General features: G+C 43.2%; 1 protein-coding gene across 2 annotated transcripts in view; it reads left to right on the forward strand.

The window, feature by feature from the left end:
* The window catches only part of LOC126284071 (calcium/calmodulin-dependent protein kinase kinase 1), a 1500861-nt gene that overhangs the window by 1455426 nt on the left and 28194 nt on the right, over positions 1–17241 (forward strand). For both annotated transcript variants that reach the window (XM_049982700.1, XM_049982701.1), the window contains one exon: positions 7327–7437. In XM_049982700.1, coding sequence (XP_049838657.1) covers positions 7327–7437 — 111 coding nt within the window. The remainder of the gene's footprint in view (positions 1–7326; positions 7438–17241) is intronic.

A 17241-nucleotide genomic window follows, 5' to 3' on the forward strand; every position in this document is an offset into this window, starting at 1 on the left:
AAGTGTGCTAGTGCATTGTCGTGATGGAAAATGACGTTTTTGCGGTCCAATCGCTGGCGTTTTTCTTGCAGCTCGATTTTCAGATGGTTCAAAAGTGATGAATAATATACACCGGTAATAGTTTTACCCTTTCCCAGATAGTGGATGAGGATTATCCATTGCGAATGCCAAAACACAGTCGCCATAACCTTTCCGGTCGAAAGAATGGTCCTCGCCCTTTTTTCGTGCAGATTTTTCATTGGTAACCCATTGTTTAGATTGTTCTTTGGTCTCTGGAGTACAGTGGTGTATCCATGTTTCATCCACAGTGGCGAATCGACGCTTAAAGTCCTGCGTATTCACCCTGAATAGTTGCAAACCATCCTTGCAACACTTCACACAATTCCATTTTTGATCAAGCGTGGGCAATCACGGAACCCATCTTGTGGATAGCTTTCTCATGTCCAAATGTTTATGCAAAATGTCATGTACCCGTTTATTCGAGATGCCTACAGCACTAGCAATCTCTCGCTCCTTAACTCGTCTGTCATCCATCACCATATCATGGATTTTATCAACGATTTTTGGAGTCGTAACCTCCACAGGGCGTCCAGATTGTTCAGTATTACTTGTGCCCCTATGTCCACTCCAAAAATTTTGGTATCACTTATAAACTGTTCTAATCGAAGGTGCAGAGTCACCATAATGTTTATCAAGCTTCTCTGTAGTCTCCTGAGGTGTTTTGCCTTTCGTAAAGTAATGTTTAATCGCCACACAAAATTCTTTTTCGTCCATTTTTTGACAATCACTCGACTTTCTTGATTCACGCGAATGCCAAACACGAAGAAATAGACCAATATACCTGAAACTTGGTGTGCGTTTTTGCAAAGATACTACTAACTAAACATGACCCGAACTCGCCGGCGGTGCCAGCTGTCGAACATTGCACAGACTTTTTCAAACGACCCTCGTAGTGAACTCACGTTGATGTTTTGGTGGCCACATTCGCCTGATGTGAATCCTGTGAAACACCTGTGGGTCGCTATAAGGCGCCGGCACCACGTGCGCATATAGCGGCCCGTTGTTGTTGTTGTTGCTGTTGTTGTGGTCTTTAGTCCTGAGACTGGTTTGATGCAGCTCTCCATGCTACTCTATCCTGTGCAAGCTTCTTCATCTCCCAGTACCTACCGCAGCCTACATCCTTCTGAATCTGTTTAGTGTATTCATCTCTTGGTCTCCCTCTACGATTTTTACCCTCCACGGTGCCCTCCAGTACCAAATTATTTATTTATTTAAGCGAATAACATTACCTGTGCGTAGGTATCTAACGCCACACACCTCCACAAACCTACCAACATATTATTGACTTCCTGATATGCAGAAGCAGTGATGTATTTTGCCGGAAACTAGCAAGCTATTAAGCTGATTACTAACTCTTTGGCCCATCAGCGTATGTCGCATGGCGGAGTATATCTTGTACCACCGCTAGTCATTCCCTTTCCTGTTTCATTCGAAAATGGAGCGAAGGAAAGACGACTGTCTACATGCTTCTATATGAGCTGTTGTTTCTCTTGTCACAGTGCCCTCAAACTTCAAACATAATGTAATAAACCAGTTGTCTACTCCATTTGCCTTGCTGCAAATAAAAAAATGGTCCATGCAACGAAATTAGGATTGAATGCTGAATGTTTTCTGATTTCACACTATCACAAATACATTCACAAAGAAACATGACTCTGCTAAAAAGGCATTTGTTGCGGCATAACAGTGAGAGCCTGTTTCTCGTTCATGAACTTTGGAGTTCTACTGCGAAACGTTCTATGAATTGTGCTGTTCGTCTACGACATAAATAAACCAGATTCTGTATTCATTAGGCAAACGCCATGTGAAGGTCCACATCGTCCGCCTTGGTTGTTGCGGAGTCAGTGCGGCAGACTGTTAACCGAAGAGGCTCGGGTTCGATTTCCGGTCAGGTTGGATCTTTGCCTCCGTTCTGAAACTCGGTGTTGTGTTGTCCTTTATCTTCGTACGGCATCGGCGATTTCTGCGCATCAGTTTCTCGATTTCCAAGACATGGTCGATTGTGGTTGGACAAATTAGGAACAAGCGAGGCACTACCGACGCCAAGTTTTGATCACTCAAACATCTTTATAATTGTGACTGAATATTGTCTACGTATCTTAGATTGAATAAGGAACAGTTTCATCAAAATCGATAAAAAAAGTCTGCTACAGACGTGCCACTGCACACCGCAAGACGAAAAAAGCGGCACAGTTCAGGTGCAGCAGCACGAACATGTCCTTAGCAATGTTTTGAGTAGTGGAAAAAAATGAATTTGGAGGTTTCTGGGGTGAAATGGATAATACTCTTAAGATAGCCATGATTTAATGAGCATAATCTATAATTACGCTATTCTGTTGAGAACATGCAATCTCCTCTCTTTGTCGAAAGAATTTTCGCTGTTAGGCTTACTTTACCCAAAAGGCAGGTATAATGTGGAGCCAGGAGCACTAGTTACTACACAAGAGTTGGCTCACGTTCATGCGAAACCTCTTTTCTTTGTACGATGAAATCAAGAATTATGACGAGCAAGTCAATAAGTATCAGTAATAAAAGATGAGCAGAAATTTAAAGAAATTCACAGACACTGAACTGTTTAAAATAATAACAGTTTGTTCATCATAGTCAGAAGTTCAATAAATTTAGTGAGCCGCGCGGGATTAGCAGAGCTGTCTGAGGCGCTGCAGTCATGGACTGTGCGGCTGGTCCCGGCGGAGGTTCGAGTCCTACTTCGGGCATGGGTGTGTGTGTTTGTTCTTAGGATAATTTACTTTAAGTAGTGTGTAAGCTTAGGGACTGATGACCTTAGCAGTTAAGTCCCATAAGATTTCACCCACATTTGAACATTTGAATAAATGCAGTGAACAGGAAGCTGATTCAGTATTTATGCAAACAAGTGTGTTAAATATTCTGATAATAACAAAGGAATCCCACCGTCAGCTGACTGCTGCTTCCCTAAACAGTTACGTTGTATATCAGGCTCTCTACTTCACACGAAACTAAGTCATGGTCCATCACTGGCAGTATGTGCTGAGACATGACCTACTCCACTCTGCTGTATTACTCTAAGTGTCGCAGTGTTCTACAAACATTATAGTTCCGACTGACGAAAACTATTCACACTAGTAATTCAGCAACAGCTCCACAAAAATCAGTGTCACCACGGATAATGCAGATTTCTGCGTCCAGCACTAGCGCTACGCAGAAAAGGATTCAGACTCCAAACTGAACTGACAAACTCTGTCCGCACGATAACTTGCGGCTAGCTGCTGTTCATATGTCACAAACGTCGCTTCTGATTCAGCCTAGAGGGTAATGATTTCCAACGACAACCTGCCATTTATTTTCCTTGTTTCATCTTCGTGGCTCAGTGACATTCAATATGGGCTCTCCATGTTTTCCTACAACAAAACCAACTTTTTTTATTTAGCGGGCCGATCTTTTACAGTGAAGCTTCATCAGAAGCCCTCTGACGATATCAGTAAACGTATGATTCTCGGTCCCTTTGCAGCTTCAGAATGAACACCTATTTCTTTCCGTACGAGCTCTGATTTCCCTTATTTTATCACGGTGATCGTTCCTCCCTATGTAGGTCGATGTCAACAAAATATTTTCGCATTCGCAAGAGAAAGTTGGTGATGGGAATTTCCTGAAAGGATTCCGTCGCAACGGAAAAGGCCTTTCTTTTAATGATTTCCGGGCCAAATCCTGTATCATTTCTGTTACACTCTCTCTCATACGTCTCGATAATGCAAAACGTGCTGCCTTTCTTTTAACTTTTTCGATGTACTCCGTCATCCTATCTGGTAAGGATCCCACACCGCGCAACAGTATTCTAAAAGAAATTTTAAAGTTTTTAAATAAAACAAGCGTTATTAACATTCAACATCTTTATTCTTGGTGTCTATGTGCTTATTTCTCAACATGACCACGCTGGAGACGAACATATTTCTCCCAAGGAGAGATGAGTTTGTTGACACTGCTACTGTAGAACTTTATTTTCTTTTTCCTTGCGGAGCCACAACCTCACCTCTGCTTGCACCACTTCATCACTATCACAGTGAAGTCCTCGAAGGCGTTGCGTAAGTTTTGGAATCAGATGAAAACCGGATGTGGATGAGCGGTTTTAGGCGCTGGAGTCTGCAACTGCGCGACCGCTACGGTCGCAGGTTCGAATCCTGCCTAGGGCATGGATGTGTGTGATGTCCTTAGGTTAGTTAGGTTTAAGTAGTTCTACGTTCACGGGGACTGATGACCTCAGAAGTTAAGCCTCATAGCGCTCAGAGCCATTTGAACCAAAATCGGATGGTGCCAAGTGGGGACTGCATGAAGCGTAATCGAGGACAGGGGTGCCAAGTTGTCTGTTTGTTGCAGATGTTGCAGAGCTTGTGTGTGTGTTCTGGTATTGCTATTCTGAAGGATAGAGTGCTCCATTCGAAAATCACACGCTGTCTCTCACGCACCGACTGTTAAGTTACACAGCGCTATGTTACACGCTACAATTCAGAGCTCTCTAGCGGCAGAGGACTGCAAATATGTAGACATGAAGAATAAAGAAGCAATATCGTAAAAAGTGCGGAGGCATCGTCATTTCCTCAGCCGATTTTATGACGTACTATATTTTCCTGTAACATGAACGATTAATGAGTTTTCTTTGTTTATTGTGCCTGTTGCGTGCGATACAGGGTCTATCAGACTCGTCACGCCATTGTAAACTCAGGTACCTGTGGAATATCTACATGGTGTGAGGTCAAACGTTCTACCGTGGCGAGAAGCCAACTCGTGACTAACGAAATCATCGTATGGTTCACCTCCTCAGATACGAAGCCACCCTGTCTTTCTGAAGCTGTGTACTATAAGGAGATAAAAATGACACTTGTAAGTTATCTGCCCCATCAATCAATCGCGCTCGAATATTTGGGCCATAATTAGAATAATAGGCTGTTATGACCTTCTGAAAGCACAGCCTTTAGAATTTCGCGCGCCGTCTGCTTGCCACTCTACTGCCGCCGCGAGTCCTCCCTCAGGGATGGGTGTGTGTGTTGTCCTTAGCGTAAGTTAGATTAAGTGATGTGTAGAGCAGTAGTAGCAGTGTAGACCGATGACTAGAGCAGTTTGGTCCCATAGGAACTTACCACAAATTCCCAACTGTACTGTGGATTGAGTGGGTGAGAGGATTGTGAAACAGCTATTGTTTTGACATTCGTAACATACTTTGCTCATTCTGTCCAAAAATTGTGTGTGAAATCTTATGGGACTTAACTGCTAAGGTCTTCAGTCCATAAGCTTACACATTACTTAACCTAAATTATCCTAAGTACAAACATACACACACACACACACACACACACACACACACACACACACACACACACACACACACACACACACATACACATACACATGCCCGAGGGAGCACTCGAACCTCCGCCGGGGCCAGCCTCACAGTCCGTGACAGCAGCGCCTTAAACCGCTCGGCTAATCCCGCGCGACATTGTGTCGAAGTGGTGCGGTCTATAACCTGTTAACTGCCACATTTTACTTTGAACGATTTTGTGTTGCAACTCTCAAATTCAAGGTAAATGAATGAAAGGTATATTGTGTGCTTAGAGAAGTAGCGTGGCGCTATTTAATTATTAACAACGCTGCTTTGCATTAATTTCCTCGGATTTTAAAGACGGCACTGCTGAAGTGAAGTACATTTGCAGGAGATGCTCTACTTGTCAACTTCATTGGCATTATTAAAGTGTAAATGGAAATTCATTAAAGTTCTTTCATAATAATTCTACAGTTACTTAGGTTTATTAATTTTGATTTTGAATCGTACTTGTAGCTGCAGAATATCAACACGAGAACGCAGTGAAAATAGTATTGAACATGTTTGTGCACGAGGTTGACGTTATGTATTCTTATTACTATTTTTCACTTAGACTAATATGTGCTCTCCAACAAGGTTTCAGAACGCGTCAGGGAAACGTGGTCCCTTCCTCCCTCCTCCACCCTCAACTTCAGCATCCAGCGAATAGGAGGTCTGTGGTATTTAGCCACTCCACTGTACAGTACTTCACGCTCGTGCATTAGGCGGTTGAAGTGAGCCGGAGCGAGTAACAACCAACCAGTGCGCGCGAAAGTTTAAATGCCATTCTCTCCGCTCAGTACTTCGTGCTGTCAGAATTATGGTCCACATTTTCTCTAGCGATCGTTTACTATGGCTGACGTCTAGCAAGAGTGCCTTTTTTATTCTTAAAATATGACGTCAAGTTCGTCATGTTCGCTTGTTAGACATGAACTTACATGGTAGGAACGCAGCCGCGATAGTTCATTAGTGATGCGAGTAACTGCTTCTGTTGATAGTACTAAAAAGTTAAAGAAAGGTCACGTACGAGTAGGCCTGGCACTCTGAGGGTTCCGCACAAACTTAATTGTGTATAGACAGTTTACCCATCCAGAGAAATGAAAATTACGACGATTTTTTCCTGTTCTCGACATTCATAGGTGTTCCTAGAATTCCAAGACTTTCGCGAATGCTTTAATTGTAAGTTTGAACTCGGATAACGAACAAAAACAACTTTTTTCGTGTGATATTATTACAAATTAACAAATCATGGTTCTAATGGCTCTGAGCACTATGGGATTTAACATGTGAGGTCATCAGTCCACTAGAACTTAGAACTTCTTAAACCTAACTAAACTAAGGACATCACACACATCCACACCCGAGGGAGGATTCGAGCCTGCGACCGTAGCGGTCACGCGGTTCCAGACAAGCGCCTCGAACCGCTCGACCACAGCGGCCGGCCATACAAAGTAACAATTTTCTATTTTTTTCTTTATCTTTTCCTTTACTTGTACCGTTATATCCTGCTTCTTCCAAGTTTCAGGGTTGTAAATCGACGAGAAGTACTCTATGAGTTTTGATGAGTGAGTTTTCGGGCATCAAAATACGTAACTTAAATAAGGGTATCTTTTGATTACATTGACTTAGAAGCTTCAGTTTTGTACACCGCCAAGGGGCCGTAGACCTTAGTACGTGACACAATTTTTAAGCTCATACGTTTATCCTTTCATGAGGAAACAGGGTTTTTAACAATCGGACAGACAGACGAGCAAGAACTGATGCCATAATAGTGCCACTTTTACCGACTGAGTTAGGGAATCATAGGTAAGTCACAGAATTCGCCAGCCATCTTCGTAAAGCTATGTTCCCCTGTCCTGCGTGCAGACGTAGGCTGGGCCCCTTAGTGTGTGGTATTTTCTGACGACAGACTGTTGTTTTCGTTTGCACAGTGTTCGAGTTGCTGGAGCGCGGAGAAGTCCTGCCTGTCCCCACGGAGAACCCACTCAGCGAGGCGGAGGCATGGCGGTGCTTCCGGGACGTCGTGCTCGGTGTGGAATACCGTGAGTATACAGTGAGCTCTGCCCTCCCTGCTGCTCCTGCCCGTGGAACACTTACCCAGCATAAAGCGCGCACCCGCCGGCCTCCATCTCGTGAAGCAGACTGGGCGAGCGTGAGTTGCAAGGTTGTTTAAAAGCGATTACAATGTACACTACTGGCCACGAAAATTGCTACACCACGAAGATAACGTGCTGCAGACGCGAAATTTAACCGATAGGAAGAACATGCTGTGATATGCAAATGATTAGTTTTTCAGAGATTCACACAAGGTTGGCGCCGGTGGCGACACCTACAACGTGCTGACATGAGGAAAGTTTCCAACCGATTTCTCATACACAAACAGCAGTTGACCGGCGGTGCCTGGTGAAACGTTGTTGTGATGCCTCGTGTAAGGAGGAGAAATGCGAACCATCACGTTTCCGACTTTGATAAAGGTCGGATTGTAGCCTACCGTGATTGAGGTTTATCGTATCGCGACATCGCTGCACGCATTTGTGGAGATCCAAAGCCTGTTAGCAGAATATGGAATCGGTGGGTTCAGGGGTGTAATACGGAACGCCGTGCTGAATCCCAACGACCTCGTATCACTAGCAACCGAGATGACAGGCATCTTACCCGCATGGCTGTAACGGATCGTGCAGCCACGTCTCGATCCCTGAGTCAACAGATGGGGACGTTTGCAAGACAACAACCATATGCACGAACAGTTCGACGACGTTTGGAGCAGCATGGACTATCAGCTCGGAGACCATGGCTGCGGTTATCCTTGACACTGCATCACAGACAGGAGCGTCTGCGATGGTGTACTCAACGACGAACGTGGGTGCACGAATGGCAAAACGTCATTTTTTCGGATGAATACAGGTTCTGTTTACAGCATCATGATGGTTTGGCGTCATCGCGGTGAACGTACATTGGAAGCGTGTATTCGTCATCGCCATAGTGGCTTATCACCCGGCGTGATGGTATGGGGTGCCAATAGTTACACGTCTCGATCACCTCTTGTTCGCATTGGCGGCACTTTGAACAGTGGACGCTACATTGCCAATATGTTACGACTCGTCGTTCTACCCTTCAATCGATCCTTGCGAAACCCTACATTTCAGCAGGATAATGCACGACCGCATGTTACAGGTCCTGTACGGGTCTTTCTGGATACAGAAAATGTTCGACTGCTGCCCTGGCCAGCACATTCTCCAGATCTCTCACCAGTTGATAACGTCTTGTCAATGGTGGCCGAGCAACTGGCTCGTCACAATACGCCAATCACTACTCTTGATGAACTGTGGTATCGTGTTGAACCTGCATGGGCAGCTGTACCTGTACACGCCATCCAAGCTCTGTCTGACTCAATGCCCAGGCGTGTCAAGGACGTTATTATGGCCATAGGTGGTTGTTGTGGGTACTGATTTTTCAGGATCTATACACCAAAATTGCGTGAAAATGTAATCAAATGTCAGTTCTAGTATAATATATCTGTCCAATGAATACCTGTTTATCATCTGCATTTCTTCTTGGTGTAGCAATTTTAATGTCCAGTACTGTACTTTATCGATACATATTATAAAATTATGCGTAAGTATTTATGTAAGTGTGTCCTACATTTGCTGCTAAATCACTGGACCGATTAAAACAACAACTGGTTCACATATCACTTATTCTCCCGAATGAACCACTGTGTCGGGTTGGAGTGGGGCTGAAAAAGCTGTGTAGCCCACGACGCGCTAATACCCATGGTGTAGTTATCCGGTATTTGGAAAAGAGGTCACTTAGTGAATTGCACCGAACTTTACACAAAATTTCAAACCTATGCAAAACATTTCCTCGCGGACAACCCCCACAAAAATGTTCGTCGATTACTAGGTTTTCGCTCCCCCCCCCCCCCCCCCCCCTGCCACCCTTGTCGTCTGCACAGCGCCTTAGGGAAGGTGCAGTTGCACAGAAGCCTCCTTCACGCTTCACACAAACGCCTGTCTCCCATAACTTGTAAGCTACAGCTAGAGAGTCTGCAAACGATCATATCAACAGGTTACCCCAGTATGCCAAATAATTCGACAAGTTGTTAGTAGGCAGTTTGCTATGTAAGTAGGTTGTTTAGGTTTTTATGTTGGTAACATCACCTAGCACTCTGTAGGAAAATCACTGTGCGCAGTCTGTGGCTGGTTTGCATTGTTGGAATATTTGCTATTGTGGTGTTGGGCAGTTGGATGTGAACAGCGCGTAGCTTTGCGCAGTCGGAGGTGGATGTGGGGATATAGATGGCGGAGTTTCGAGAGCGGATTATCTGGACGTGTGTCCATCAGAAAGAGTAAATTTGTATGACTGGATATCATGAACTGATATGTATATTATGACTTTCGAACACTATTAAGGTAAATACATTGTTTGTTCTGTATCAAAATCTTTCATTTGCTAAGTATGCCTATCAGTAGTTAGTGCCTTCAGTAGTTAGAATCTCTTATTTAGCTGGCAGTAGTGGCGCTCGGTGTATTGCAGTAGTTAGAGTAACGAAGATTTTTGTGAGGTAACTGATGCATGAAAGGTATAGGTTATTGTTAGTCAGAGCCATTTTTTTTTTGTAGGGATTATTGAAAGTCAGACTGTGCTGCGCTAAAAATATTGTGTGTCAGTTTAGTGATGATCAGAATAAGTAAAGAGAGAAATGTCTGAGTACGTTCAGTTTCGCTCATCTGTTTCAAAATCAAATAGCGTAAGAGGCTTATCAGCATAGTAATTCATTAATTTTTCTAAGGGGACGTTTCAAGGTGAACTGTTTATTAGAGTACTACAAATGATTCAAATGGCTCTGAGCACTACGGTACTTAACATCCGAGGTCATCAGTCCCCTAGAACTGAGCACTACTTAAACCTAACTAACCTAAAGACATCACAAACGGCTCCGCACTGAAGCGCCTAAAAGCACAACATTACACTGAGATGGCAATAGAGGGAACGATTTATTTTCACCACGCCAATCTTATACACCATTCTTTCCTTTCTCTTTTTGTCGTGCTACAATTAACTTCTTCTGCCGAGACACAGAAGGGTTTACGCACTTTCGCCTCACTAACGCGCTAATACAGTTGAAGTTGCGGCAGACTCATGAAACACTCTACTACTAAACAGACAACTGCGGAGAAGTAAGGTCAGCAGCTCACGAAAAGGTCACGCTCAATATAAAAATAAAAGTGTGATTGATTCATATACTTTTCACGAAACCATACTGACTTAACCGGATCTTAAAGAATTACATTATTTCATTAAAAAACTGTAGTTTATCGCAGTAGATAATAAAACGTCGGTTGTTAGCTACGTTACAAAACACTCTCCATTTTGCACGCTATCATTTACCAAAAATTCGTTTCAGTATTTCGGAACGATTATCAGGTATGAGGGGCGGTATGAATATTTCACATCCAATTCAGCGTTCCTGCACACGATCGGGAGTGAGTGCAATACATACATTTTCTCGACATTCGCGATAGATATAGATCTCGTCTCAAGTTTAAAGAAAAAATCGGTATGTCAGCTCTATTTCGTACACAGCTATATGTTATCTGACATGCACCAAACGCCATAACGATCGCTGTTATCCTTGCAAAGTATTCGAATTTGGCACAGTACCTTACTAAATACAGAAACATTAGAGTAGTTCCACAAAATTTCGGGCGAACTGCCGGATGTTTGTAACTTCCTGCCACAATATTTCGGCGCAGAGTCTTCTGGCCATCTTCAGGTGATACTGGCGAGAATTCCCTGAGCTCTGGTATTTGAGGCCCTTCCGGCACATGCGTGGTGGGTTTACTTGGCTTTGCGAGTGCGCTACTTGAGCGCGTTCGTTTCTGCTGCGCCGCGAAACGCCAGGTGAATCCACCACGCAAGTGCCGGATGGTCCTTAAATACCAGAGCTCAGGGAGTTTTCGCTAGTAGCCAGAAGACTCTGCGCCAAAATATTGTGGCAGGAAATTGCGAACATCCGGCAGTTCACCCGAAATTTTGTGGAACAATATGTACGCCGGGAAAGTTTTAAATCTCTCAACATTACAGTAACTATGACCGTTAATGATATGACAGGTAGTTCATAAAGAAGCTAACAGATAAACCTGTCAGATGCGCGTGGATCAATCCTTTTTATGTAACTCTTACTTTAAGACCATCTGAGAAATGTTGCAGTGAAACTGACGCTGTCACGCCTCCATTCCTGCAGTGTAACCAAAAACGTTTCTTTAGTAGCTAACGAAGCTCGGAGATCAGTGTGCGACAGGCAGCTGAGGCGGAGGGCTCTTCGGAACAGAGTGCTGCACTCATCTGGCACTGGGAATGAGAACACGCTGTGGCGGACGGGCCAGGACATCTTTCACACGCAGAATGCCGCACTCAGTGAGTTGTGGCGTTTCAGCTGAAAGTAAAGCACCACTAAGGACGCATTACTGATGGCTGTGGAGCAATAGAGCAACCATTCATTACACTACAAAGAACAATCACGACCAGTAATCGGGTCCACATCATCACTTTATGTGCAGAAGCAAGCTTGTCTACGAGGGAATTTGCTCGATGTGTGCACAGATGTGTAGACAGCCACTAGTTTTCGATTCGAAGGTTGTGAAGAGGACTTACACTGCACAGGCGTCCCACATTCACGACTTTTGTTGCAAAGAAACCGTGGGTTGATTTCTTCAGAACTGGCAGAAGAGGCTGCGAGATGTCATGTATACCATCAAACTGTTACGAGACGATTGCATGATGCAAATCTTCATTCCTGATGGTGGAAATGGTGGCGGTGGTGGTGATCACGTCGTCCACCACAACACTATGCTATTCCTTACAGATGGGAGAGAAATCCTGCAGAATGGAAACCCCAGAATTGGCATCGGGTGTTGTTTACAGACGAAACACAGATCTGTTTGTACCCTGATAATCGCGCTCGGGGAGTCTGGAGACAACTTGGTAATATCAAATGCCTCCAACACCACGTCCAACATGTGCAAGAAGATGGTGCAGCAGACTTATTCTGGAGTGGCATTGCATGGGGCCACCATACACCTGTCGTGGTTGTCGGGGACAACCTTGCTGCCAACCTTTGGTTGAAGTTTCATCTTGGCTCGATAATTAACTGTCGTGTCCGCGACTCGTGGTCTTCCGGTAGCGTTCTCGCTTCCCGCGCATGGGGTCCCGGGTTCGATTCCCGGCAGGGTCAGGGGTTTTCTCTGCCTCGAGATGACTGGGTGTTGTGTGTCTTTTCATCATAATTTCATCCTCATTCACTCGCAAGACGCCGTAGTGGCGTTACAGAACTTGTGGAGCGGCGTGCGAACCGCCGGGCGAGGGGTCTCCCGGCCACCTATGCCATACGCTTATATTATTAACTCTCGTGATCATCGTGCTATTCTCCTGAACACCTTCCTTCGGTTAGCTACGATCAGCGGAAAGGAGTGGCCTATCTGTTCCTTGGACGTGAACCCCATCGAACATATGTTGGATCCGTTGAAACCGACTATTTCTAGACATAGGCAACGACTACATTCTTGTGGTACACAGAATCGCCATTGAAATTTGGGACAAATGGGACCATGACTGGCGTGGATATCTCGTCTCTGGTATGCCAAGTCAGATTCAGGCCTGCAACCGACAGAATAAGCGAACGTTTCACCACGTATTGACATAGCTCAGCAGTGCTGCGAACTCCCCACCCCCTCTCCCCTCTCTGTCCGTCACTCTTTTTTCATTTGATGATATGGACACAATGCCGATAAATACATAGACATTCCTCAGACCTAGTTTTTGTTTTCGGTGCAATGAATTCATAAATAAACAGGTGACGAAAAACATTTGTCGATGTATGTACATAGCGATAACTTCAGGTCCAAAGGCCATGAGCCTAAAGGAAATTAAATAATTTTAAAAAATATCTCTGTTGATGTTAGTTGCCGTTGCAAACAACTTACTGATGTGCTACCGTTTTGCGATGAAGTTACGTTCAATACCTCAGAACAACCATGCAGTAATCAGTCGCAAACAAAACATCTAATGAAAAAGAGAAAATTAAATCTCAGCTAACCTCCTGCCTTGCCGGGAATTTCCGCCAATACAGTTTGTAGAAATGACCACAAAAATTAGTAGAAACCTCCGACATACACTGAGTTCATTATAGTGTATTACCTTGGTTACAATAAGCTTCCAATGTAATAAATTTAGAAATGTTTTTCATCTTTTAGTACCTCTAGACGCAAATAAGTTTATAGGCGTCTTGTATAGTCGAGTTTTAGTGCACATGTAGCTAATTGCAAAATGGTTAAGAATATAAAAAGAAAGAAAATAATTTCCACCCCAATAAGATCAAGAATATTTTTAATTGAAAAAATCTAATCATATGTTACAAAATGACTGTCACTCACCGCCAGTTGCAAGCAGCCTATATGTAGGCTTCCACGAGCAAACAAAGTTTGATTTTCATTATTTCGTATAATTATTCAGTGACTTTAAAAATTTAAAATGTCGTCATACTCTACTCAGTAAGATACTAATCTCACGCAGTATGTTTAACACAGTAAGACCAGCATTCCAGTTGGAATCTGTGTTTATGCCTTGAGGCTGCTTATCTGACGGCGCACATGTTACCCAGAATATATTCATCCAATATTTGGGAATGTGACCACTTAGTGACCTCCAAGAAACCTTACACATAATTTCAAATCTTTAACAAATTTTTTCTCACTGACAGCCCTCATAATTTAACGAGAGGAAAAAAGTTTATCTTTTATTACATTTTCGCTTTCATGCAGTAGAACTGTCACATTGGCCATGACCTTTTAATTTATTGCTTATTGCTACCAAATCTATTCACAACAAACTGTTCGGGCAGTATTCTCATAGACCACTGAATGTACCTGCCAAATTATGTCTTCATATGATATGTAGTCAGGAAGTATGATGTCATAAACATTGGCACGCGTGAAAAATTGTCTTTTGCTTAAACTGGAGCTCACAGAACCCAGACTATACTGATCTTGTGTTTAATAATGAGAGCACTTAGCAACTTACTACTCTCCTCAAACATAATTTCGAACAACTTCTAAAATTTTTCTAGCTTAAATTCTTAACGCCAAGCGTTTAACACAGTAACTCATTTAAAAAGTTATCAGGAGTTTGAAGCTGCTTTATAAATTGGATTTCCATTATTTAAAGAATCTGCAAGGGGCAGAGGGAGGGGAGGGGGTGGGGGGAGGCGGAGTTGAACGGTCACTGGCGATAAGCATGGGGAGATCCCTCAGCTACAGTAAAAATCCAATACTCGTGATAATACAAATTATCTTTCAGTTATACATGAATTTTCTTACACTGTCCCATTAAACATATTTGCTAAGATCATTCACCTTAATATATAAAGTAATTAAAGTCAGGACAAATAACCTCTACTTTCTTACAATTCGTAACCTGTAGAAGTCTCATAAAATAGAGAGAGACTTTTGAAAAAAAAAATTTAAAAACAACTATTCAACAATGATGTTTTACAAAAATTGCTGATCACTTAGTCAGTGATACTGATGGTTCTTGTCTGTAATTTTTTCCTTCTAAAGCGAGACGGTTGTCGCTGGTCGATTTTTACCACTTGACACCTGGCGACAGAAAACATATTGGCAGGTTCCTTGCAGTGCCGCTAGAATGCGCCATCGTTTGATTGCTTATGTTCTTATACATGAAAGTGAAATACATTGCAACAGAATCAGATGCTGCTAGCAGCTCATATCCAGCTTTAAATTTAATTTAACTCCAATATCAAGTCTCTGTTCCAGATGTTTTAGATGACCAAAGACCACACATATAAGATCGGTAATAAATCGCAAAAAAGACACACAGAAAAGGCCAAATGAAGAGTGCTATACCAGTGGATAAAAGTGTACTTTATAGCGCGTGGATCTTAAGTATGATACGTTTATGCATACACACGTAGCCCTACACGTGGGCGCACTTCATACACCGGTCAAGATTCAATGAAGAAAGACAATGTAGTGTGTACTGGAAGGAATTAGTGAACAAATTAATTGGCTAGTGGCATCTCCATGTCTTTAATGGGGATTACCTAACATCTTGTGCTGTTCATGCCCTTTTTATGCCCTACCAGGCCTGGTAACAAAATGAAACATGAACGACATTAATGCGCTCTGGTGGCTGTTCTACCTCTCACACACAATTGCATTCACAAACCACGATTGAGGTATACGTGATCTATTCTACATTGACAGCGGACCATATCTTCTGGGTGCTTCCCTTTCTTTGTGAGGCAGTGTATAACACCACCCGAAATAAGGTAAAGTATCTTTCACATTCCAGTGTCAGAGAAAGTGGAGCGCATTTTTATTGTTAAGAAAACAGCAGTCGTTTTCCGGTCAGGATCTTGAACGTGATACTTCCAACTAAGCCTTCTACTTTGCACTCATACCTCACATCACGACGTTATGGGAAAATGTCTGTTTTTGTGTTTGCCTCTAGTTCTTCTAAAACAAGAATACCAGAGACGAAGCCGGCTTCACCCTTATAGCAAAGTGATCAGTTGTCAGCATTGCAAAACTTGGTACATTTTACTTCTACAGTTCATTGAGCAGTAAAATCTTAATAACCGATGAGGCAGTGATTAGAATGCTGATCAACAGGAAGGGACAGCATTTTATATGATAGAAAGTACAATTCCAGATTCAACCAAAGAAAAAATCTCCTGCATGATATGGGTGCAGCAGAAAAAGTACAGCTCGTACATCTTATGTATATAAAAGCAGCCATCTTCCCAAAGACCTGGATCGAGTTCAGTCAAATTTGGCATAGAAACAGCAGGCCTCATGCGTGTCAGCACTGTGGGGTTTATAACCTCCTAGATGCAGTAGAGGCAGATATCTGGGCAAAAACGTGGTTTTTCAGTCCTTGGCATGTAAGCTATGCTGCATGGGAGTCAAGTTGTTTGGTGAAAGTATTGGCCTGCCAAATCAACCTGATGTACAGTGCAGCCTAAATCTCAGGGACAAGAAATGGTTTTCTGGTCTCTCAGAAGTAGGTTGCCCTGCATGACAGGTGTGTGGTCAAAAGTTTTTGTCAGATTAAGCATGTATATGAATACTGAAACTTCCTTTGTGTTTTAATAAAGTGACACACACAGATTCAGTTACAATTCACCACTCTCCTATGCACCCACTCCCACCTCAAGTGCAATTTATTGCTCAACTAGCCACTTCCCCCAGTGTTTCATCCTATTATGCATTTGACATATATACTGATCTCCTCCTCCTCTCTGTGTCCACATCTTCCTCCCACTTCTATCTATCATCTGCTTCCCACCCTATAACTTAATATTCCTCTCCTTTACATTTTACTCAACCCTCTCTCTTCCCAGTCTTCCTCTTCCTTTCCTCTGACCATATCGTTCATCCCCCTCTCTCTTTCCATCTCTGTCTCCCCCTGTTCCTATTCCTCCTGTGCACTACCCCTCTACATATTCCACCTGCTTCATTCATTTCCCCATCCTCCCCTCTCTCTATCAATTTCATATTCTCTCCCACTCTTTCCATCTCCTCCTTTGTCGATCTCAACTTGGTCCCAGACATGCTCATTGAGGCATGTAGTTCCTTCAATACTAGTTTGTGTGTGTGTGTGTGTGTGTGTGTGTGTGTGTGTGTGTGTGTGTGTGTGTGTGTGTGTGTGTGTGTTTGTGTGTGTGTGTTTGTGCACGTCAGAGAGAGAGAGAGAGAGAGAGAGAGAGAGAGAGAGAGAGAGAGAGTTTGAACGTAAGTATAAATATGTGTATGGAAAATTAGCTT

Source organism: Schistocerca gregaria, chromosome 8 (genome assembly GCF_023897955.1).
Source record: "Schistocerca gregaria isolate iqSchGreg1 chromosome 8, iqSchGreg1.2, whole genome shotgun sequence".
Taxonomy (NCBI): domain Eukaryota; kingdom Metazoa; phylum Arthropoda; class Insecta; order Orthoptera; family Acrididae; genus Schistocerca; species Schistocerca gregaria.